The 23,222-nt window shown below is 41.1% G+C and overlaps 2 protein-coding genes and 1 long non-coding RNA gene across 4 annotated transcripts in view; 1 reads left to right on the top strand and 2 right to left on the bottom strand.

Moving 5' to 3' along the window:
- Positions 1 to 464: 464 nt before the first annotated feature.
- On the top strand, positions 465 to 20,841 carry LOC111607659. The gene is made up of 4 exons (XR_002752406.1): positions 465 to 622; positions 1,189 to 1,278; positions 5,588 to 5,699; positions 20,753 to 20,841. It is a non-coding gene; the product is annotated as an uncharacterized LOC111607659 (long non-coding RNA).
- Positions 3,974 to 23,222, bottom strand: part of LOC102225980 (inactive dipeptidyl peptidase 10) — a 65,506-nt gene continuing 46,257 nt past the window's right edge. For both annotated transcript variants that reach the window (XM_005802552.2, XM_005802553.3), the window contains exons 13-27: positions 22,242 to 22,349; positions 21,192 to 21,283; positions 20,979 to 21,026; positions 20,774 to 20,892; positions 20,440 to 20,487; positions 19,618 to 19,716; positions 19,369 to 19,438; positions 17,952 to 18,080; positions 17,780 to 17,845; positions 17,295 to 17,349; positions 16,505 to 16,601; positions 16,204 to 16,262; positions 5,614 to 5,686; positions 5,376 to 5,449; positions 3,974 to 4,903 (exon numbers count right to left, since the gene is read on the bottom strand). In XM_005802552.2, coding sequence (XP_005802609.1) covers positions 4,775 to 4,903; positions 5,376 to 5,449; positions 5,614 to 5,686; positions 16,204 to 16,262; positions 16,505 to 16,601; positions 17,295 to 17,349; positions 17,780 to 17,845; positions 17,952 to 18,080; positions 19,369 to 19,438; positions 19,618 to 19,716; positions 20,440 to 20,487; positions 20,774 to 20,892; positions 20,979 to 21,026; positions 21,192 to 21,283; positions 22,242 to 22,349 — 1,266 coding nt within the window. In that variant the 3' untranslated portion in view covers positions 3,974 to 4,774. The remainder of the gene's footprint in view (positions 4,904 to 5,375; positions 5,450 to 5,613; positions 5,687 to 16,203; positions 16,263 to 16,504; positions 16,602 to 17,294; positions 17,350 to 17,779; positions 17,846 to 17,951; positions 18,081 to 19,368; positions 19,439 to 19,617; positions 19,717 to 20,439; positions 20,488 to 20,773; positions 20,893 to 20,978; positions 21,027 to 21,191; positions 21,284 to 22,241; positions 22,350 to 23,222) is intronic.
- LOC111607658 lies at positions 7,613 to 11,032 on the bottom strand. Its single transcript, XM_023329829.1, has 2 exons — positions 8,430 to 11,032; positions 7,613 to 7,885 (listed from the first exon to the last, which is right to left on the bottom strand). Exon 1 carries the CDS (start codon positions 11,007 to 11,009, stop codon positions 8,694 to 8,696), a length of 2,316 nt encoding a protein of 771 aa, XP_023185597.1. The 5' UTR covers positions 11,010 to 11,032; the 3' UTR covers positions 7,613 to 7,885; positions 8,430 to 8,693.

Genomic DNA, 23,222 nt, shown 5'->3' with positions numbered 1-23,222 from the left:
AATTTTCACTCCATATAATTTTAATAGTACTCATAAGAAATGACCAAATATCATGAATAAGTGAGTGTTCTTACAATTACACGCATTAAAATGTGTCACATTTATTACGGCTCACCGAGGTAATAATCAGGAACGAGAATAAAGTTGATTAAATGTATAATATAATGTGTATTGGGCAAATGCTACTACCGGAACGTCACTAATTGTGACACATAACCACAAAGCTACATAAAAGTATAACTTTTTATTGGGAAATTATTAGTGCTGCCTTGTATTTTTCTGTCTTTTTTTTATGCCAACCATCTGAAGACTGCTAGAGTACATCTTCTATCTAAAGTTTCCCCCCCAAAAAGCAGAAATGTACGGTTTTCCTGTTTCCCGGCTAGAATTTCCAAAACTTTGAGCTGCTGGCTTCTCTTCCCCTCCTCTGAAGACGAGGCCTCCATATTGGTTCTGTAATTGCCTCGGTGTAATTACGGCCCAGTTGGAGCGGAGTCTCGCGAGTGTTGGACGTGGGATTTAGAGAAAGGCCGCGAAGGACAGAAGGGAAGATAAATGCAGCTACAGTTTACTGAGTCGCACTTTTACTTCCTGGCCAGACAGCTTTGAGTCTCAACTTAAGGTTGGTACAGTCTAGAACAAGCTAGTTAAAGCATTTTGTACAAGTGAAAGCCATCTTAAATTATCATGGAACAAATTCTAGCTCTTACTGACAGCTAGCATAGCATCTTTAGCCACATAAAATAGTATCTGGAATACTAAAACTAACTATTTACTGTATCTTAATAGATTGTTATACTTAAGATATTGGATGTTGCTGCTATCAGAGCTGGTTGGTGATGTAGTTTGGCATTCTTAGAAACATTAGAGGTGATTTTATATAAAATCATCTTTATTGAGTTGTACATCATGTTATAATGTTATTCCCTCATCAAAAAAAATAAAAAATTTAAGTCATATTTGACATATGCAGCATTTTTATAACATCTCAATGTAATACTTTCAGTTATTTCAAAATATATTCTTTAAATTATCTTGCTCAAAAACTGTTTCTTGAGAATTTTAATATGCAACGCGAGTTTTGTTAATCCTGTTCATGTGACTTACACAGAGGGAGACTGAGTACCTTTTATTTTGATCGTCCTTTTGCCGCTTCCTGTGTTTTATTTTGCTAATCATAAAACGCAGCCACTGCTCTTCTGATCACGGTGTAATGAGGAACAGCTGCGAGTGAACAACTTGGTGGGAGTTCTCTAAGAAAGCAACCGAGGCTTCAAGGTATTTAGTGTTTCATTGTCGGCCAAAGCATAATTCTGTTGTGAAATTACAAATTTGCATTACAAATCCTGCCCATTCAGTAGATTTTAGAAAGGCACTTTTTCTAAAGTCCTCAGTGTTTCTAAGTGAAAGGTGTACAAAAACTGAAAATGAATGACTAATGAAGTTCAATTAAAGAAATATTTGTACACTTTACCATTGCCTGGGCAGGTTTACTACATAGTGTTTATTCCTGTTATATGTGAAACTTTTCTACCATACTTTCTCCTCCCACTAATCATTGAATTAACATGTCTGATTGAACAGGAAGTGTTTGTAACACTGATATTTAGTGCGGGCGCTGATGTCTGACTTCTTCCTAATGACTATGTTGGTTCTAAAATGACCATGACAAAACGCTAGCTCACCGAGGACATGGATAATATTCGGACTTTTCTCATACATCTAGTTTTCAATAAACTATAAGCAAAACTATTTTCAACCACACTTTTTCCTTACAGTCAACTTTCCATAAATAATTCTGTGAACAGCTCTCTTTTTCTTTTGCCCAATACATAACCCTTCTGTGTTAAAATAATTTCCCTTTATGACTGATCTAATTTTTTTTTTTTTAAAGAAAGAAGTGGAATGTCTTTTTTTTTTCATTAGAAAACCATTTATTTCAAAAATTCTGATTTGAATTTCTGAAATAAATGGCTAATTTTAATTAGCGTGGCCGTGAAGAGAGGTGTAACCGTGGAAAAACATGATTTTTAGGTTCTTTATTTGCACAGATTTAAGTAAAAACAAAAAATATGAAACTTTCGTCAATCTTTAATAAACTTTATTTGCACAGATTTAAGTAAAAACAAAAAATATGAAACTTTCGTCAATCTTTAATAAACAGCAAGACAAAATAAAAAAAAACAAACAACAATCTTATCATTCATCCAAAGCCTACAGCAGTTTCCAGACTTAATATTTCCAAAGAAGGGTGCATCCCACCCCTCGCCCCCATTTGTAGGCATACAGATTTGCCTATGTGGGCGTGACTCAGCCATTTCATAATGGGGAAAAAAAAAATAATTTTGAGTGTCCACGTGTAACTGGTCAGGACCCTCGCCTCCGCTCCAGTCATGGCTGTAACTGCAGCATGGTTGTTTACTTCCTGGTGTTTTTCATATGGAAATGAAGCTCCGCACGCAGAGAGGACGTCGTCGAGGACACTCATCCTGTGATCAGTGGCTCTCCTGTGAGGCGGTCGGTAATTGTGCGGCTTGCTCTCTTAACCACGATGGCACAGAGCGGTTCACTCTGCTGCTGTGGACACTTGTGTTGCGTTTAATTGCAGAGCTTCGTGGGCTTTAACTAGGAAAAGGACGGAGCCCTCGAGGAAGTGCGCCAACTCTGCTGGAAATGTTCACCGCACGAACAGGAAATTAGGTTCACAAGCAAAACACTGCTTGAGTTTTGACGTTGGAGTAATTAAAGGGACATTGGGGGACTTGATAATAACAAAAGAGCTTACACGAACTATAAAAAAAAAGTTGAGGTTTACAGCAAAATATGTAAGATTGTCACCTGGACTCAAACGAAAACACCACAAAACTGGTGTGACATTAATAAATATCTATTCTTAGAAGTAATAAATCTGTACAAACACCTAGAAGACTGTTAAGAAAACACACATTAACCTCAAAGATTACACATTTAGTTAGTGCTGACGCTGTGTACAAGCTGGCTGAGATGCCCCACAATAATGTAATAATAAAAATAATGTAAAAAAAAATATGAAACTTTCCACCCGTGAGCCAGGTTTAAAACACGTTTTAAAAAAATGTAAGATTAAAATTTAAAGCGGGTCCAAACTGACATTAGAGTAAAGCTTTAAATGTTTTATACTTTTTGTTGGAAACTGAATGTTTTTGAGGTGGACGGTGTTTGTAGTATAGCATTTTTTCTTGTAGGGTTAAATATAACTAGATTAAAATCTTATGTACTCGGTATTTTGCATTACAAAAACTATTTAAATGTCTGTAGAAAAAAAAATACTGCCATGACAGTTTAGTTTTCAAATGTCTGCTGATACATAAGAACAATAAAAGTGACAGAACCTGTTCTCAAACATTCCTGAAATTGATTATAGTGGTTTAAAATAATCATTGAATTGTGTTCCTAAATTTCAGAGGGAATTTTGTGTCATAGAAATGAACATTGGACTAATTGCAACTTGATTTTAAAGCTGGATTGAATTTGGAATAAGTTGGAATGCATCTATTTGGAATAAAAAGTATACAAAACAACTGTGTTTCTTTTTCAGACAATAGATTTTTAAATTATACATTTGAAAGTAAAGATTTGTAATTGTAAAGAATTGGATTGGAATGTCAATGGTTTGGCAAAACTGAACATAGAAAACGTATTCTAGAAATAGCATGTCATACAGCAGTAGTCTTTAGTCAGAGGCTTCTCCAGATTTGATGCAAGACTGACTGCTATCAGAGGAGTTTTCGGCCGAAAATTCACAATGATTGTTTAAAGCTACTAATATGAGTAACGAATTTCATTTGGGATAAAAACAAAAAAGTATTGTGAAGTGCAAAGGTGTAATGTCCTATTTCAGTGAAAACATATTTCTTCATAAGCGTTATATAGTTCAAATTTGTTTCCATCTTAATTTGTGGATGTTAAAGAAAATCATCAAACCACAAAAACCTGTTTTTAAAAATCATATAATACAGCCAGTTTCATGTATTTAAATTCAGCAAATTTTGAGTGAACTTGACGCTAAAATACAACACCCAATGATGCTCCACCGTACAAATACTATCTCAGCATAGCTACTCTGTGACCATAAATAAACGCAAAACAATCCTAAACTTGTATATATCATCTATGTTTAAAAATAAAAAAAAATCCAAATTGCTAATAAAAAGTGTCAAGGCAATCCAAAAGTTTACAGAGATTTCTGTTTTTTCTTTGTTTTTTCAAAGTTTTGGTCATCTTACTCTTCTTCTGCTTCTGAAGTTGTCTTCAATCATGTGTACAGCGCCCCCGTGAGGAAACTTAAGGAAGTGACCTCAAGAGAAAAAGGCCTGATTCTTGTACTTTCAGAAGATTAGTCGATTAACATTTCATTCCAATTTTAGTCTTTCGGTTCCTCTCCTTTGAAAAAGGACCTGAAGACACTTATTTCTGTTTATTCTACTGTAAAAAATACTTTGGTATTGGATTTTTAAGCTAAATAAATCAGAAAAATCTTACTAAATTGATGAATTATCTTGAAGGGCACAATGTTTTTGTTGTATTAGAGCAACTTCGGCCTTAAAATTCCCAGTCGGGTTGATAACAACAGTCTGGCTAACAACACTGAATGTGCAGCTGCTGGACTGTGAGAGCATATTGGATATGTCTGATATATCACACAGAAACTGATTTTGTCCATCAAACGTGGCGCTACTGGCTTAAAACAGACACATTTGGTCTTCCGCACACGTTAATAAACCCCGTCCTCCTTTCACTCGTCGTCCCGCTGTTCGAGCAACAATGACGTGTCAAGCAAGCAGCCCCTGAAATATCCAATTAGAGAGTGAGTCAGCTGAATCCGGCTGCGTGTCGACAGGAAATGGCCTTCGTCCGGGTAGATCTGAGTTCGGCAAGAGATGGAGAAAAAAAACAAAACAAAACAAACGAATTCAGTCACAGCCTTTTCTGCCCAGTTCAAGAAACTTTAAAATACAAACACGAGGGGTTTCTTCTTCTACTGTTCTGTTCAAGGTTTATTATCGGGAGATCTTCACAAAATGTCCTGTTTCCAAAAGTACCCCATTATCGACATGGGGAACTGAGCTGAAAGCCATTTACTTACTACGTTCTTTTTGCATTTTGCTGAAAGTGCATAACTGTTACTGAGTGAGATACAGAAATATAAAACTACAATTTTCTCTGCCTTACAAATCTAAATCTTTTAGAGGTGCTAGTACAACCGAAGACAAGTAGAGTTAGCTCCTCTACTTTCAACATGTTTTATTGTAAGTTATGTTGATGCAAGGTGTTTAAAATCTCGTTCTATGTTCTCCTTTTTAATCAATTTTGCATTAAAAAGGGGCGGTAATTACCTGCATAGTGTAGTTGGCTCCGATCTTTATTAAATGTTTAATGAGCTCGGCCGAGTGTTGGAAGTGAACGTTCGCTGTGGACGAAAACACAGCAAACTTCCATGTTAAATAATATTTGTGACAGGAAAAAAAAAAAGAAGACATTTTGTCACTCAAGTGCATTTTACAACACACATTACAGCAATAACAGGACTTTTGAAATCTGTTTTCAGCATGAAGAGGTCAGAGATGTTGGTACCGTCAGCAGTGCCGTGGGCCAGAAACAGAGTTCCTCCCTCAAGACCTTTCATGCCGGGCAGCACTTTGGATGCCTGAAAATGAAATGTAAGTAAGATTACTGAAACTGCATGTTAAAAATAACACTGGAAATCCAGAAAGTATTGGATAAACTTCTAGAAAGTGCGGAGAGTACGACCTTTTACATCACCTCGGAATCAATATCGATGTTATGTCAATTGTAGGGATTCGTTATCCATTCTACTAATTAAAAATAAGTATAATTACATGTAGGTTAAAACAATTAAAGATATATCAGCTTAATCTGGGAATCTATGAATATGGCTATAAATGGGAATGATATGATTACCGTAATTTAGACTTTAAAAGTGTAAAGATGATTTTGTTTTCTTGCTAATGCTACGTCAGATAACTGTTTGCGAGATTCAGACTGGAGTTGTTGTTTTTTTCCAACTTTCAGATTCCTTGGACCAGCAGCACTGAACCAAAATATCTGCTTATAATCGTCAAATATATCCCATGCGTTTTGTTTCTTTTGTAAAACAACAGACGAATTAGGCCAGAACTTCCTGCAAACCTTCAGAATAAGAGCTTTAGGTTAAATAGCACACATTCCAAAATTTGAAAAAAACAATTGAGGACAATTAAATTGCTTAAAGCATATTTTTTTCTTACTTGTAAAAACTCAAAAGTCTTGATGTATGAGGGCTCAACCTTGTTAATATGCATAATATATATTACCATTTTTATTATTATGAATACTCCTGAACTGTGCTACAATTGTAATAATGTTTGCATATTTTTGTACATGTATCAAAACCTTGACATAAATAACTGCTGACTTTGCTCATAATAATTATTAAATTTACGTCAGAAGCATAAAATTAGCTCACAGACATAAATTAGTGGGCACCTAGAAATTGGGTTTCTTCTCTGGCTGAAACCGAAGAAATCTTTTTATGTTTTTTTGTTTTTATTTTAAGGTTAAGCACCAGCTTCCACCTTTGAGACATCATATAAACTCCTTGAAACAAAAAGCCAGACACTATTTAGGATTCCTTCCTCCCGGGGGAATGATTAGTTGTAGAGCTGGAGGAATTCCCAACTTCTCTCTCCCATTATTCACTTACTCCCTGCTGGGATTTGGACCTGAAGACATCATGAATAAGTCGTCCACAACCTGACTTTTTCATACTCTGTCACTCTTAGTAAAACGAATTTCATCTAATCAGATCAGTGTAACATTTCCCCCCCCCCCCCCCCTTTTTTTTATCTTCTGGATTTCATTTAAAGCAGATCTCCCACCTCCTGCTGCGAGAGACACAAAAATAGAGCAGTCTGGCCCAGTTATAAGCAACCCACATCGCAGGAAAAATACACTGCAACCTTCACGCAGAGGGCAGCCGAGGGAAAGGTTTTTAGGTTTAAACGCCTGGCATTTCCACACCTACTGCCTAGTTCTTTATTGCTACAGGAGCTTTTGAAGACACAACATAGCAAATACGCAACATTATTTTACTAAAGAGAACCTGTGAGTGAAAAGAGGCATAAAATGCTCATTGTTATTGTTTGCAGGCTAAAGGTTGCACCAAGGATTCAATAGACAATGACAATCAGAACCATGAATGATAATATCGAATGGAAAATGTAAACAGGTCAGCTGTCAGGTGTTAGGATGACCCTGAAATTATGATTAATTCCAGTTAGAAAATGTGCCTCTCCTCGACACAGTAGAGTCATAATATTATCTAATAATTACTAATAATTTGTGGACTATTGAAAAGGAGAATTACACAAAATAGGTGTGTAAGCTGCAGGTGTCCACAATGTGTGTATCCTGAGGTGTATTTATTGCTTTACTAGAATGAGGGGGAAAAAGACAGAACAATGATCTTTGCGTGTGGGTCAGATGTATGTTGGTTTTGTCGCGGTTGTGTTTGTGTGGGTCAGGTGATGGTTTTTGTGCGTGCCCTCCACCTCATTCACACTTCCTCAGTCTCTTTTTTTTTTTTTTTTTTGCCAGCTCAATTCCTGCTCCGCCCGCCTCTTTCATTGTGTCCTTGGTCAAGACACTTCATCCGTCTTGCCTGCTGGTGCTAGTCAGAATAAGAGGAAATGGCGCAAAATGCCAGTGTTAATTAGGTTAGGTTCTTAGGTTATTTGCAGCAAACAGGATGGTGTATCGGTCAGGATACAGGAAGGAGGACATGAGATCAAACTTGACTTAGATGCGAACTGGTTTATTCGTCGTGATGCTCAGTGTTGCCAGTAGTCTGTAATAACAAATAAATTGCCATTAGGCTAATGTATTACAGGAATAGAGGTTCCACTAATACAAACTCAAACAAAATATCTAATAAGAATTGAACTCAACCATCCACATTTGCATGTAAATCCACAACATACACAAATAACTCAATTCACGTAGAGGTTACATCATTAGGCGCAACTTCGGTGGAAAAAGACACCAGCAGACAGCCCTTTGGCTCGATTTAACATAAGAGGCACTTTGGCGCCATCATGTGGCCAGATAAAATCCCTACACAACGGCGGCAGCTGGCAGCGCATGCCTTTAATTACTATATCTGCCGCAATAACTCAATTGAAAGCAATAACAGTTGCTGGCCGAAATGCAATTACAAATAATAAGATTTAAGGTAAACCTATGAATGCTGAGCAGGCTCAACAGAGTTCCCAGCGCTCAGAACGCCCCACAACATCGCATACCTGTTCTCCCGTAGTTTAAACATATATTTTTAAACATATAACAAACTGAATCTAGCGTAAATAAACAGCACGCTAAATGCGGTAACTTACTTTCCGTCATCAACTTAACACTCGGAGCACCACTTCTCAAGACTACAACATGAATGCGGTCTCACATGCTGAGAACGCAGCAAACTGACCCGGAAGTATATTAAATTGCTCCCATGAGCAGGGCACAGCACTAAACTCCGACTTACGTCACTTCCTAGGATACTCTCTAAACCAACATTACAAAATAAAATACAGAAATGTCAGCGCCTTTTATACAGCCGCCCCCAAATGTGGTTACACATTTGCTAAACATAAAAGGCTTTATCAAGTCTTGGGGGACTTCTGGCTGTCCTCCTCAGTGTCCTTTCCTTCAGCTGGCACAGCTGGTAAAACAACCAACCGAGCAACTGGTCTAGTGTAGACATGTTCACTAACTTTCACATCCGCTGATCTGATAAGTCCATCATCACTGCGGTGAATCTTGGTCACATGACCTATCGGCCATAAGGCGCGGGGCAGCTGGGGATCCACAATCATAACAATTGCTTTCTGCAGAAGTTCCGGAGGGCTTGATTGCCATTTGTGTCTTGTCTGTAAGCCAGGAAGGTATTCTCTGATGAATCTTGCCCAGAAGTGATCAGCAAGAATCTGTGAGTGCCGCCAACGTCTTCGACTGAGGTTTTCTATCTCTGGGTAGACCACCTGGGGTAGGGATCCATCAGGCCGCCCCATGAGGAGACTATTTGGAGTCACAGGGTCCACGTCTGCCACGTCAGCTGATACATATCCCAAAGGCTTTGAGTTCAGTATCGATTCCACCTCCAGAAGAACTGTAAGAAGTACCTCCTCCTGTAGAGGTTGGGAACCCACACAGCTTCGGAGAGCTGCCTTCACTGAACGAACCTCTCGCTCCCACACTCCGCCAAAATGTGGAGCTGCTGGGGGATTAAACTGAAATTTAATCTTCTGGGAGGCTAGCTGCCCCTGCAGGGTCTCTGACATGTTGGCAAAGGCTTCTCTGAGTTCCCGATCTCCCCCCTTAAAATTGGTCCCACAATCAGACCATAGCTCTGCAGGCTTTCCCCTTCGGGCGATAAATCGCCTCAGGGCCATAAGGAAAGCATCTGCATCCAGGCTACTTAGGAGATCCAAGTGTACTGCCCTCGTTGTCAGACACTTGAAAATGATACCCCAGCGTTTCTCCTGCCGTCTTCCTATTTTCACAATCATGGGCCCAAAGCAGTCAACACCAGTGGAGTAAAAGGCGGGCTTGTACAACCTAAGCCGAGCGGCAGGAAGGTCAGCCATCCTCGGAATTGAGGGTTGCGCCCTCCAACGCTGGCACTCAGGACAGGTGCGCTGGTATTTGCGTATTGCTTCTCTTCCACGCAGTATCCAGTAAGATCTCCGTAACTCTGCAAAAACCCGTTCAGGGCCTGGATGATGGAGATCAATGTCGTATTTCTGGATGAGAAGACGTGTGAAGGGGTGAGTAGGATCCAGGACAATAGGATGCAGTGTCGATCCGTCAAGACCTCCTAGACGTCGTAATCGACCTCCTACTCTGATAAGGCCTGCTGAGGTATCCAGTTCAGGTGCCAACGTGAGTAAGCGACTTCTGGATGAAACAGATTTCGCTTCGGCAAGTAAACGACATTCCTCTGGAAATGACTCCTGTTGAGCTCGCCTAAGGAGAGCCTGTTCTGCAGCCTGATATTCCTCAGCACGAGGTGAAGTTGAGAGCGTTTGTCCTTGAAGTTCCTTAACAGAAGCATCCAAGAGCTCCTGCCATGTCTTGTACTCCATTTCATCCCAACAGATAGATGCGGAGGTGGTTACTGTTCCACAGAAGACAGCCTTTCGGAGCTCTGATTCCTCATTAAAGGGCTCAGAGTTAGGCTTCTCTGGCCATGTGTCGGGACTGTGGAGCAGAAAGGGGGGTCCATCTGACCACCTGTTTGGCACTTTGAGTTCTGCCAGTGCCTTTCCCCTTGTCAGGTCATCCGCTGGATTACTTTCGGAGTCTACATAGCGCCAGGTACAGTTTTCTGTCAACTCCTGTATCTCAGCTATCCTGGCTCCTACAAAGATTTTATAGCGACAGGACTGCGAGCTCAACCAGTTGAGGACAGTTGTCGAGTCTGACCACAGAATTATCCTTCTGATAGTCGAGGTGAGTTCTTTTCTCAAGATACTGCCCAACTGTGCTGCCACCAAGGCTCCACAGAGCTCTAGGCGAGGGATAGAGAGGGTCCGTTTTGGAGCTACACGGGAACGAGCTAGGATGAAGGTGAGATGAACCTGACCGCCGCACTCTTCAGTCCTCATATAAGCTACAGCTCCATAGGCTTTCTCAGATGCATCTGCGAAGATGTGCACTTCACGGATGTCCTCTTCTAAGTTGGTTTGAGTAGGAGCATAAGCGCGTGGGAAGGTAAGCTGAGGTAGAAACTTAAGCTCTGCCTCCCAGTCATTCCAAGCTTGAAGGAGTGTGGATGGAAGGTTTGAGTCATCCCAACCATGCTTCTTATCCCACAACTGCCTAAGGAGGAGCTTGGCCCGAGTAGTGAAAGGTAACAGATAGCCTAAAGGGTCATACTGTGTCGCTAGAACTCTATAGATGTTTCGAAGAGTTGGCATGTCATAGGTCACAGGTCTGTGCTTATAGCCCAAAGAGTCTGTATTCCAGTCCCAACTGAGCCCAAGTGTCGTCTCTGAAGAGTTGGATTTGTCTTCTGCTAACCACAGATCCAGGCTTTGAGATCTCGCTTCGGGGGCAAATGACTCACAACACTGGGGTCGTTGCAAGCCCACTGACGTAACTCAAAGCCGGCTGATTTCAGCAGTTCTCTCAGTCGGTCTACGAGGATTTTGGCTTCTTCAGGTGAACTAACACTTTGTAGACAGTTGTCTACATAGAAACACTTCTCAATGGAGAATCTTAGGTAGTCATCGGGCTGGGTGTGTTCTGTCACATGACGCTGTAGAGCGAATGTTGCACAGCAGGGGCTTGAGGTTGTCCCAAAGGGCAGGACCTGCCACTCAAAGATTTTAGGAGGTTCATCCACCTTCAAATCCCGCCAAAGGAACTTCAACAGGGGGCGATCCTCCTGGAGAAGAAGTACTTGATGGAACATCCCCTTGATATCGCCACTCACAGCTATGGGATATTCACGGAACCTAATTAGGACTCCCAGTAAAGGGGCTCCAAGTGTGGGACCAGGCAGCAGAAACTGATTCAGGGACTGTCCAAGGTATTTATGAGAGCAGTTGAAAACCAGGCGATTCTTCCCATTATGACTGACGAGATGATGGGGAATGTACCAGCTCCCCTTTGATGAGGTGTTTTGTGTTACTTCTTTTACGGCCCCAGAATGAATCAGCTTCTGTATTTCTGCTCTGTAAGCATCAGCCTGGTGGGAATCCTTTAGTAGGCGTTTCTCTGTGCTTCGAAGCATGGCCATGACAGATTCCTTTGGTGCATTCAGTTGTGGCATCTGTGCATGACGGAGGAGAGGTGTGGCATACCTCAGCACGCCATCCACCATTATGCGAATCGTTTTAGCTTCGAGTAGAGCCACAGCTTGAAGATCCTGCTTTGACCGGGTCACTTCCTTTTCAGATGTGTAAGGCACTGCATCCATCTGCCAGAGCCGCTCTACATGCTTAAATAACTCATCCGATTGGGAGGACGTGTATAAGCTTAGGGCAGGCTGGGTTGGCCGCCCCATCAAAAGACTTGGTCCCTGAAGGGTCCACCCCAGCCGAGTATGGACAGCTGCTGGACTGCCAGGTGGGCCAAGCCGAACCGGTTCTATGGGGGTTATCAGGTGCGGCTGGTCTGAACCAATAAGGAGCAGTGGTTCGACTCGCTTCAACGCCGGCACTGGGATCCCTTGCAGGTGTTTATACTTCCTCCGCAGCTGATCAACAGGATATGTATGATGAGCTAAGTTGAGGCTGTCAGCTGTAAACGCTCCCTCAATCTTGTGTTGCAGCCCAGGATTGGTAGCTGCAGAGACACTGAAAGATACGTTACGTCCATGTAACATCTGAATATCGTAACGGACGGGGCGTAAAGGAAGGTCCTCGGGGATGCCCACCAGACCAAGGATTTTTGCAGCAGCCGGGAGCAACATGGTTCGCTCGGAACCGTCATCCAGGATTGCAAAGGTATCTAGAGTGTGTTGCCCATAACTTAGAACCACAGGTACAATCTTGAGCAAAACACGATGGCCGACCCCATGTCGATCTAAGTAGAGGGAACCTGACGCTGAATTGGTAAGGCAACTTTCTTCCTTTGCAGAGACACCCGTGTCGTATCTTTCAGTTCTGACATTTACCTCATGAAGAGCCAGCAGGTGTTTTCCTTGGCAAAGACTGCAGGGTTTCTTCAGTGTGCATTGAGCCGCTAGATGATTTCGGGCACAACGCCAGCATCGTTTGTTGACTTGAATCCAATTCTTTATTTCTTCTTTGGAGAGCTTAGCCACACCATCACATTGACTGAAATAATGTTCTGTGCTCTCGCAGTAAGCACAATAGGCTTTGCTCTTATACTTCCCTCCAACTCGACTGTCCTTTGGTAACAGGGAAGTGTGTTCTGAGGGTCCTTTCACATTATGTAGGACTGTTACAGTCTGTTTGAAGGGATGGGCATCCGCCTTTCTGCAGGTCCGTTCTCTGCTACCCATCCCACCAGCTTGGCTATCGAACCCTTGACACCATGACTCCTGGCGTAGCCATTCAGATAAGTCATGAAGGGTGTAGGTGGTGCCAGGCTGTTTGAACTGATGTCGACGAAAGTCAGCTCTTTGCTCTGGAGGGAGCTTGCTTATCAGACGGGCAACGTGAGAGCCACAATTCAGTTCCACTTCTCCCTCAAGTCCTAGTGTTTGCAACAGACCAACTAGTGACTGCACCTGGAGAGAAAACCTTTGGAAAGCTACTATATCACCTCTCCTTATTTCTGGGCCATCTAGGACACTTGCAATTTTCCTTAAAGCAAGCTGATGAGGTTGTCCAAATTTATCATGGAGGGCAGCCATGGTATCAGTATAAGGCTTTGGTGAATTCAGGTAAGCATCAGCTATTAGTCGAGCTTCATCAAACTTAAGATGGTCCACAAGTATTTGATACTTAAAGAGCTCGGTTGCGTTACGAGGGAGTAGGTTCTCCAGGGCCATTCGGAGCCTGGCAAACTCAGTAGGATCTGAATGAAGGAACTTCGGGATTGTTGGTTTGGGCCCCCTATATACTGTCTCAGATGAAAGAGGTGGGGCTGAATTATGCCAATTCGACATCTCACACGCTGCCCCCGTCACTGAAGTATGGGGTTCAACCTGAACAGGGTTTGGTTGCAGCAGGCCTACATTTATTGATGCCCACTTTGAGGATGGCTCAACATGTTGCGAAGAAGCGTGGAACACGTCTCCTCTGTGCTCCTGAGGGATGCGTGTTGGCAGAAAGGATTTACGGGGCAAAGATGCTGTATTAGGCGGGGGGTAGTACTGTAAGCCATAATCTGAATACTGTTCTTCAACCTTTAGTTTGGAGAATCCTGTGTACAGCTCCTCTCCCGGTTCAGGCCACGGAGGTGGATCAGGCCACTCCTCCTCATCTTCATCTTTAATCGGCCTTGTGTTAGTGGTGTACACCCTTTCTGAGCTGCTCATAGGGGGCTGATAAATGGGATATTTTGAGGCAGTCAGCTGAGCCATATCCTTTCTCAGTGAGTGAGCAACTTCAATCAGTGCTTTGATATCACTCCTTGCTTCATTAAGTTCTCTCAAGCCCTCCTGTAGAACTTCCTGTGATTGAAGTAGCTTCTCTCTTTCCACCTGCAAAGCTCTGAATCCTGTATGAGAGGGTTGGATGGGCGTCTCCAGCAGGTTGTAGGGGAAAACTTCAGGTGTGAGATCCCTAAAGTTCCTCCCTTGTTCACTTCTCTCCAGCTGAGGAGAAGTTGGTGCGCAGGTTACATCACTATCACCGTAGCGAGGTGGTGCAGTGCTATACTGAGGTTGGTGTTCCACATGTCTTGGGATAGGCGGTGGGATTTCCCAATGTGGCATTTCTCTAATGGAATGATGTGTATACTCAACTTCAAAGTCATCAAATCGGCTTGGTCGGCGTGACTGCCGTTTAGGTCTCACATCAGGGAATGACGCTCTGTCTGGCTCCATCCTGATAGCTTCCATCCGGCTCGAAGGACCAATGTTAATTAGGTTAGGTTCTTAGGTTATTTGCAGCAAACAGGATGGTGTATCGGTCAGGATACAGGAAGGAGGACATGAGATCAAACTTGACTTAGATGCGAACTGGTTTATTCGTCGTGATGCTCAGTGTTGCCAGTAGTCTGTAATAACAAATAAATTGCCATTAGGCTAATGTATTACAGGAATAGAGGTTCCACTAATACAAACTCAAACAAAATATCTAATAAGAATTGAACTCAACCATCCACATTTGCATGTAAATCCACAACATACACAAATAACTCAATTCACGTAGAGGTTACATCATTAGGCGCAACTTCGGTGGAAAAAGACACCAGCAGACAGCCCTTTGGCTCGATTTAACATAAGAGGCACTTTGGCGCCATCATGTGGCCAGATAAAATCCCTACACAACGGCGGCAGCTGGCAGCGCATGCCTTTAATTACTATATCTGCCGCAATAACTCAATTGAAAGCAATAACAGTTGCTGGCCGAAATGCAATTACAAATAATAAGATTTAAGGTAAACCTATGAATGCTGAGCAGGCTCAACTGAGTTCCCAGCGCTCAGAACGCCCCACAACATCGCATACCTGTTCTCCCGTAGTTTAAACATATATATTTAAACATATAACAAACTGAATCTAGCGTAAATAAACAGCACGCTAAATGCGGTAACTTACTTTCCGTCATCAACTTAACACTCGGAGCACCACTTCTCAAGACTACAACATGAATGCGGTCTCACATGCTGAGAACGCAGCAAACTGACCCGGAAGTATATTAAATTGCTCCCATGAGCAGGGCACAGCACTAAACTCCGACTTACGTCACTTCCTAGGATACTCTCTAAACCAACATTACAAAATAAAATACAGAAATGTCAGCGCCTTTTATACAGCCAGCCTCTCTTCCTTCAGACGGTCTCAGGGCAACTGTGGCTACAATCCAGTAGCTTGACATCAGCCTGTAAATGTGCTCTTTGAGCTCTCGATTTGATATAAAGGACATTATAAATAAAAGCAATTATTATTATTTATCTCGCTACTGCTAGACATCTTATAGAACAGAAATATCTATCACACATCTATCCATCCATCTATCAATCTAGCTAGCTAGCTAGCTACCTATCTGGGTCGCTAGTGCTAACCATCTTAAAGTCCAGAAATAGCTAGCTAGTTATTTAGCAAGCTATGTAGTCATCACTAGCTATTATATAGTCCAGAAATAGCTCACTAGCTAGAGTAGAATATACTTTATTGATCCCCAAGGGAAAATTGATAATTAGTTGAAAGGCCATGGTGATAAACAATACAAATGTAACAATAAGAGATAAAGTTTATAAAATCCATGTGCGAGCTTTATAAAAGAGACCTCTGGACAGAGTGTTTCACCTTTGACACTGGAACAAAAGCTCCAGTGACAACTCTCTTTTTAGTATGCGTCATTCGATTTACGGGATGATCAATTCAGTGTTTTGGTTTGTTTGTTTTTGCGGTTTATAAACCTGAAGGGAGACGAAGTAGGTATTTGCAGCTCGAACCCCAGATTTGAACAAATCTCCACTGGGACATACAGTAATAAGCAGCAGGATTATAATTAGCAAAAAGCTTACATGGTATCTGCTGTCCTCTGTTGAAGGCAAGCCGAAGTATCTCTCTGAGAAGGCTGAGGCTGAAATTGAAGCAGGGAGAGGTTGATTAAAGGCGACTCAACGACACACTTTTAATAAATGCAGGAGCTTTTCATCTTCGAATTTCTCTGAGCCTAAATCCCTAAACGCAGAGCCAAAGTATAATTAAAGTCCCCCTACCCTGATGAGACAAATGAGAAAGTCTACATTCACAGAGCTGGTGGTTCAGCAGCACAGGTATTAAACACGTATTTTTCCTCAAAGTTTGTAGTATTTTACCTACCATACATGGTCCAGTCAATGATGGGAGCCTGAGCAGCTGCACATCTTATCAACCTTCCTGAATCCAGCATCATCAGAGTGATGTAACCCCCATAACCCTGCAGAGGAAAGTCAGTAATGGGAAAAAACACTGAAAACAGATTTTATCCTGAAACATTGAGTTCAAATCAGCATGTGTAAAGTGACAAATTATAGAATTAATAGGCTTTCCTAACCCGTAATACAACATTCAGTACTTTGTAGGAGTTAAATGAAAATCTATATAAATTCTTCCCTGTTACAAAAACAAATGTTGCTTACATTACCAAGGTACTATAGACCAAGAGTCTGCAAACTGCAGCTCTGAAGCCACAAGTAGCTCTTTCCTTTTCATAATCCTAACAACTCTGGCTTAAATTTAATAACAAATGGACATTAAGGCCATGTTTTCATGTACTAAGTAGATTTTCCATTAACAGAAGGATAGTAAAAATACCAGCCATATTGTTTTAGATCTTTTTTTTTTTTTTGTCATTAAGTTTTTTCATTTTTCATGAATTTACAAATCCCACTGAATGAACCATATCCATCCTCTTTTCTGCAAATGTTTTAATCTTTTCCTTTATCTTAAACCCCAAAACAGAAATAATATGTGGTTCTACAGTAAATATTTATATATATATATTTTTTGCACCTCTGAGGAAGTCTTGTTTAGCAGGTCTAAAGGCAGACATGGCTCTTAGAATTGTAAAGGCTGCAGATGTCTCCTATAGACTGAGGTATTGAACTATAGCTGGACAGACGAGACTAACCTGTCCATAAACTCCAATACGAGTCCGATCAACATATGGCAGCTTCACCAGGAATCTGAACAAAAACAAAAAGGTTGTATTACATTATCATTTGGCATATTTAACTCAGATCAGGGTCAGAATGAAAATAAAAATGATAAATAATATATTGCCAGAGTCGACCTTCTTCGTGTCACGTTGGATTATAAACCTAGTAAACTACAAAACAAACATGTAATCCAGCATTTTTGACCTGTATGACCTGCCTGGGGTTAAGGGTTGAGCTAATATGTTAGCATTTTGACAAAAGAGGAATCTTCACTTAAACCCGTTTGAAAGGAAAATGTTTAGTCCCCTAAAACTCTGCTTCTGTGTGGCACAGAGCAGAAAAATTGTTCCTGTGTCAACGGAGAGCAAAATGAGACACTTAAAATCTAAATTTTCTTTGAGCTACTTTTGACTTCAGTAATAACTTTATGACGACAATGCTGATGCTTTCAACATACTCCAGAGCCGCTATCTGGTCCTCGACATCCACCGTCTTAGGTCTGTGGTAAACCTGCTCAGGCAACCTGCAAATACAAAAGAAAACTGTCAGGAGGAAAAATATAGATCAGAAAAATATATAGCACTTATAGTAGTGCTATAAAAAACAACAACAACGAAATATTGTTGCACCTTTGACCACCAAACCCAGGTCCTCTGCCATCGAGCTGAGCCACTATGATCTGCTCCGATACGGCAAGCACCAAGTCCCAATTCAACCCGAATTTCTCTGTCACCGCCTGTTCTCCTGGAGCGCTGCCTCTGCCAAGAAACATTTCTGATTTACTCACTGCTTGACTCTGGCTTTATCTGGGAGGCAAAGTGACCGAGGGAAAGGGTGGATTCATTTAGAGTCAACTTCTCTCCTACGGCTCAACATCAAGATCCAAACTCTAAGTTGGGAAAGCTCTCATTTTAATTTTTTACATGCAATATTTGCCACATTAATTGCCTCATCAATCCATTTATTATTTCTATTGTTATTGCCAATATTTGCAGGAATCAATCCTCCATAGGAAAGAAGGAGCTCCTAAAAAAACAGGCTAATTTATTGCAGAAGCAAATATTCTAGAAAGAAATGAGAGTAGGGAGAAGGCAAGAGAGAAGAGGAGCTAGAGCGATTACAGTCGCAGCCCAAAAGGTTGGGGAGAGATGCAACTGAGAATGATGAAAATAATATTAGCAGTAGCTCATGGAACCAAACAGATGTGATGAATAGAAAAGAGTAAAAGGAACAAGGTCTGCAGCTAAAGTAGGAATGTGGCGTTTTAAAAGAAAATCTTCGCTTGGGTCCCTTCTTCCATTGTGCACCTCTGGATTCCTTCACAATATTGTGTGTAATCTATGCACATTGCTTCTTTTCAATGCTAGTCTGGTTTTCCACATGGAATATAAACACTTCTACTTCATTTTTTTTTAGCACTCCCAGCTATAAAGGCATATTTACATAGTTGCATAATTAAATAAAAGGGTGTCAAGAAAAGAATGTATTTCCTAAGTTGTAGTTTTCTTTATGTCATCCTTTCTCAGTAGTTTAACTCGAAGAATTTTTTACTTTGATCTCAGAATTCTGTAATCTCAGAATTTTCATTTTAATCTCCCAATTTTGACTTTGATCCCAGTTTTGAGTCAAAATTGAAAGAAAAAGGTTAGAATATATACAGTATATATATATATATACTGTATGTAATCATCCTCTGCAAAAAAAAAAAAAAAGACTTTGTTATGGGTGCAAACAATTATGGCGTAGGTTAAAAACAATAATTGAACAATTTCCTTTGGGAAAATGTACTTCAATTAAGTTGGATTTTCCAACATCTTTAGATTTGGATTGAGCTGATGCAGTAAAAGAAATTACTCACAGTAATGTGCTTTTACAGATCTAATCAGCGTGAAGCCTGAGTAAATTGCCTTTCATCTTAGATTAGTTGCCGTAAAAACGGTATCTTAGCAAACTGGGAGAGAAGTGTTCTGTTGTCCTTGTCAAACTGAGCCCAGGATCAATGTGACATCGCAAACATGCAAATGCAATACGGTATGGAGGGCTCACATGACGAGGAGAAGGCCGTAGAGGTAGGAGTCTGAGAAGTCAGGAGGATAAATGAGCTTCAGAGGCAGCTCTGCGGGAAGAGACAGAAACATTACCTGGTGCAGAGGTGACCCACAGGAGGTTTAAAAAAAAGTAAAGTAGGTTGGGACGGACGCCAGGCACCCACACACACACACACAGATTGTGCTCTCATGTGACGTGTGGCTCGACTATCTCATGGAGCTCAAACTGTTGAGGGATCATTTGTACCAAAATTGTCCTGAGTGACATTCAGGAAATCCGTCTTAGACGTCCTTCTGGCGTCCAGCGCAGATCGTAGGGGAACGTTGCTCTCCAGGATGAAGTATGCTGCCAAAGATAAATGATTACAGAACCACTGTTGTTCATATATTTAGGAAATATAACTGGTGTTTTTATTTTTCATAAACAAGATGGTTACATTTAGAGAAAAAGCCCAAGAAAACAGCGAAATATAATGTAAAATGAACAAAATGCACCGGTCTGATCTTAAAATCCGTATCGGTCTTGATATTGAAACAAAAACTATATTGGGTATTGGTGACAATGTTCCAGATCCATAAGGGCAGATCTATTTAGTCTAATTCTATGCTTTGTGCTCTGAGTGATGTCATTCTTTATATCTCGTACATTACTCGTATTTATTTTTAAATTATTTTCAACCTTTTACAGAGGTATCATGATTTTTTTTTATCCAGGCCTGTTTCACCAGTTTATTATTATTTTTTATTATTCTGTTGAACCACATCTCAAAATATCTGATTTTTCACTGGTTATTCTAATTGTTTTTGACCTGCATCATAACACATTTATGTTCTTCTGTTCTCCAATTCACTCATCAAGCCACTTAGAAATCACTTTACTATTAAATTCATTTTCAACGCATCTTTTCATGTTAAAATCAACACATCTGTGCTGCATCACATTCAGCTGGCATTCAAAAAAAAAAAAATGAATTAATTAAATGCTGCAAAGCTGTTTTCTGTTTCACAACAGCTGCGAGGGGGGGGAAAGAAAGCGTAGTTCCAAACCACAAAAGTAAAAAATACTTACAGTCCATGTTGCTGAAACTGAGAAGCAGCACAGCTGGAATACCAGGACCTGGAACGTAAATACTACAGATCAGGTGATTTGCAAAACTGAAAAGTAAACCCAGTTTAATTTTATTTCAATAAAAGTCAAACATTTAATTGTGATACTTAACACATTATCAGAAACCTAGAGCTGCTGTTGGTCCCACTTTGGGCTTAGACTAAATCTTTGCTTAAAACTTCCACCTTGTCTACTTTCAGAACGATTCTTAATCTTGATTAAGAAACTTTTGTTTCAGAAACATCTGTGTTCATTCGGTTCATCATGTTTGCAGGGAGAGGTGAATGTCGAAGACCTTGACAGTACAGGATGGCGTTCTGTGCGTTTGGACTGATGTCGGCGTCGAAGAACAAGCAGTCTTTCTTCATGTCACAGGTGAGGCATTCCTTTGAAAATGAGCCATTGGTCGACAAACTGTGGAGGAAATGGGGACCAAAATGTTCCTGTTATCCTTTCTGAAAACGGGGAAACAAACATAAAGCGGACTCGATGGTTTTCACCTGTATAAATGTCTCTGTTGTGGCGCCTTCTCAGAGCTCAGAAAGTATCTGTGGGAAGGAAAGCAAAGCTGTTAAAACTAGGACAAGGTCACAGAGCTACTGCATTTTTCTGGCTACATACTCAATAAAACATCCGTTTGATTGGAATTTATTGAGAGAATTGCAACATTTGTCCCAACATTTAGTAAAAAAATAAATAAATACGACACTTACATGAGGTTTTTGCTTTCGTCGTAAGCTACGATTCTGATCACCTCCCAGTTTCCAGATGTTAAGTGGCGAACTTCAACCGGGTCGCTTCTCGACTGAAATAGAAAAAAAGTTGTTGCTGTTTGCGTTTCAGAGTTGGATAAAAACCAAGGGAGTTATATTCTGTAACTAATCACTATATATTCTATAGGAAGGGCTAAGGAATAAGATTCATATTTTCTGGTAGGGCTGGATGATACGGCTGTAAAACCTAACAAGTCATCAGTCTATCAATAATTATTGATTAGTTTTTTGTTTCAAATATCAGAAATACTGCCAAACTGGTGGCGTGACCTTTCCTGTTTTATCCACAGTTTTCACTCCATGCTGTTTTTTGATTTTTTAAGCAGTTATGAGACACGGTGGCAAAACCTGAAACTGCTGCTGTGCAAGTTACTCAACGGGTTCTTGCTAGGTAACCAAAGAGTGAGTTAGTTGATGCCACCAACCTAGCTTAGCTTGCTATATCTCCCAAAATGCTGTGCGGTTCTGGCTCAGAGTTCAGTTCATATTCTTAACATTATTGAATATTGAACATTCTACCAGATATATTCTTTATTAATGTTGATCACGTGTCTATCATGATGTATATTGTTGTTGATTTATTGCCCAGCATTAAATGGGTCAACAACTGTTGTCCAATTTTTCTGTTGTTGAGGTTTGGGTTTATTTTGTTCTGAAATTACAATGAAGCTTCAGCTGGAATAAATAGTTAGTTCAGTTCTATTGGTTGTGAATAAAATGTTAAAACGTAGAATCTGACCTGCAGCAGAATGCAGGGTTAAGACGTGAACAATGTTTCCTTGAAGGGATTTGATTTTAAATTACAGCAGCATTCGTCGGAAAAGCAGCATGGCTGGGATTAAAATCAAAGCTCCCCATGATAAGATCTCCCTGGAAATAAATCCTTTCCTTGCTCTGAGTCTTATTGCCTGGATATTTTCTTCTGCTGGAGGACAGAAATGGCACAAGACAGACGTAGAGAACGAGGAAACAAAGTCTGTTTTCAGTCACCTTTTTAGAGAACATGGCGACGTGGTGGAAGTCTCTGTGACCTCCGTGTCTGACAGGCATTATGAGGAAAATCCTGCTCAGGTCCTCTGAGAACAGCGGCTCCTGACTCTGTGGGGGAGAAACGGGGAGGCGAAACATTTTCAGCATGAATGCTTCCTGGTTTCATATCTGTCTGTCGATGTTTTTGGGTGATTCTTATCATAATTTGCGAAAATATTTGCGTTGATTTTGCTTGCGGACGAGGTTTAACACAAATCATGACGCAAATCTTCGACATAGTTGTGATCACTGTCTGGAAGAGCGCGGAGCAACTGCGCCTGAGAACCGGATACCATGCGTTACTTCTGGATTCCCACGGCTTGGATCACCGGGATCGCTTTCCTCTTTGGATTTCAAGGTTGATGGGCAGCAACAGTTGCTTCTCTGAGGGCGAAAACTACAACGCTGAGGGCTACAACGCTGAGAGGCTGCTGTGGCGGTAACACCTGACCGGCGGCTACAACGCTGAGAGGCTGCTGTGGAGGCAACACCTGACCGGAGGCTACAACGCTGAGAGGGGGTTGCGGCGGCAACACCTGGTAGGCGGCTACAACATCTGAGGTGGGTCTCCATACCTGAGCTACGGCTACAATGCTGGGCTGCTATTGCTGAGATAACACCTAGCGGCTGCGACTACGCTGGGTTCCCACTACAATATCTGACTGGCGGCAACAAAGCAGGGCAGCTGCTGCAACTCCTGAGCTGGAACTCCAACGCCGGACCATCAAATTGTTCAGAGTAAACGGAAATGTCGAAAAGAAATACGAAGCAAAGTCGATCCACGACAGAGGAGGAGTTTGAGGAGATAAAGAAATCCTTGGATTTCATGTCTGGTGAGATAGCAACAATCTCACAACAACAAAAACTAATAATGAACTTAATGGGGGAGGTTAAAGAATTGAAGAGACAGAATGTAGAGAAAGACAAGCAAATAGCCTTCCT

The sequence above is a fragment of the Xiphophorus maculatus genome, chromosome 24 (genome assembly GCF_002775205.1).
Source record: "Xiphophorus maculatus strain JP 163 A chromosome 24, X_maculatus-5.0-male, whole genome shotgun sequence".
Lineage (NCBI taxonomy): Eukaryota > Metazoa > Chordata > Actinopteri > Cyprinodontiformes > Poeciliidae > Xiphophorus > Xiphophorus maculatus.
The sequence above is the reverse complement of the archived record's forward strand: the minus strand, read 5'-3'. Positions and strand labels throughout refer to the sequence as shown.

Excerpts from the sequence above, each read along its gene's own strand:
- LOC111607658 (XM_023329829.1), bottom strand. The coding sequence starts at position 11,009 with ATGCCAACTCTTCGAAACATCTATAGAGTTCTAGCGACACAGTATGAC.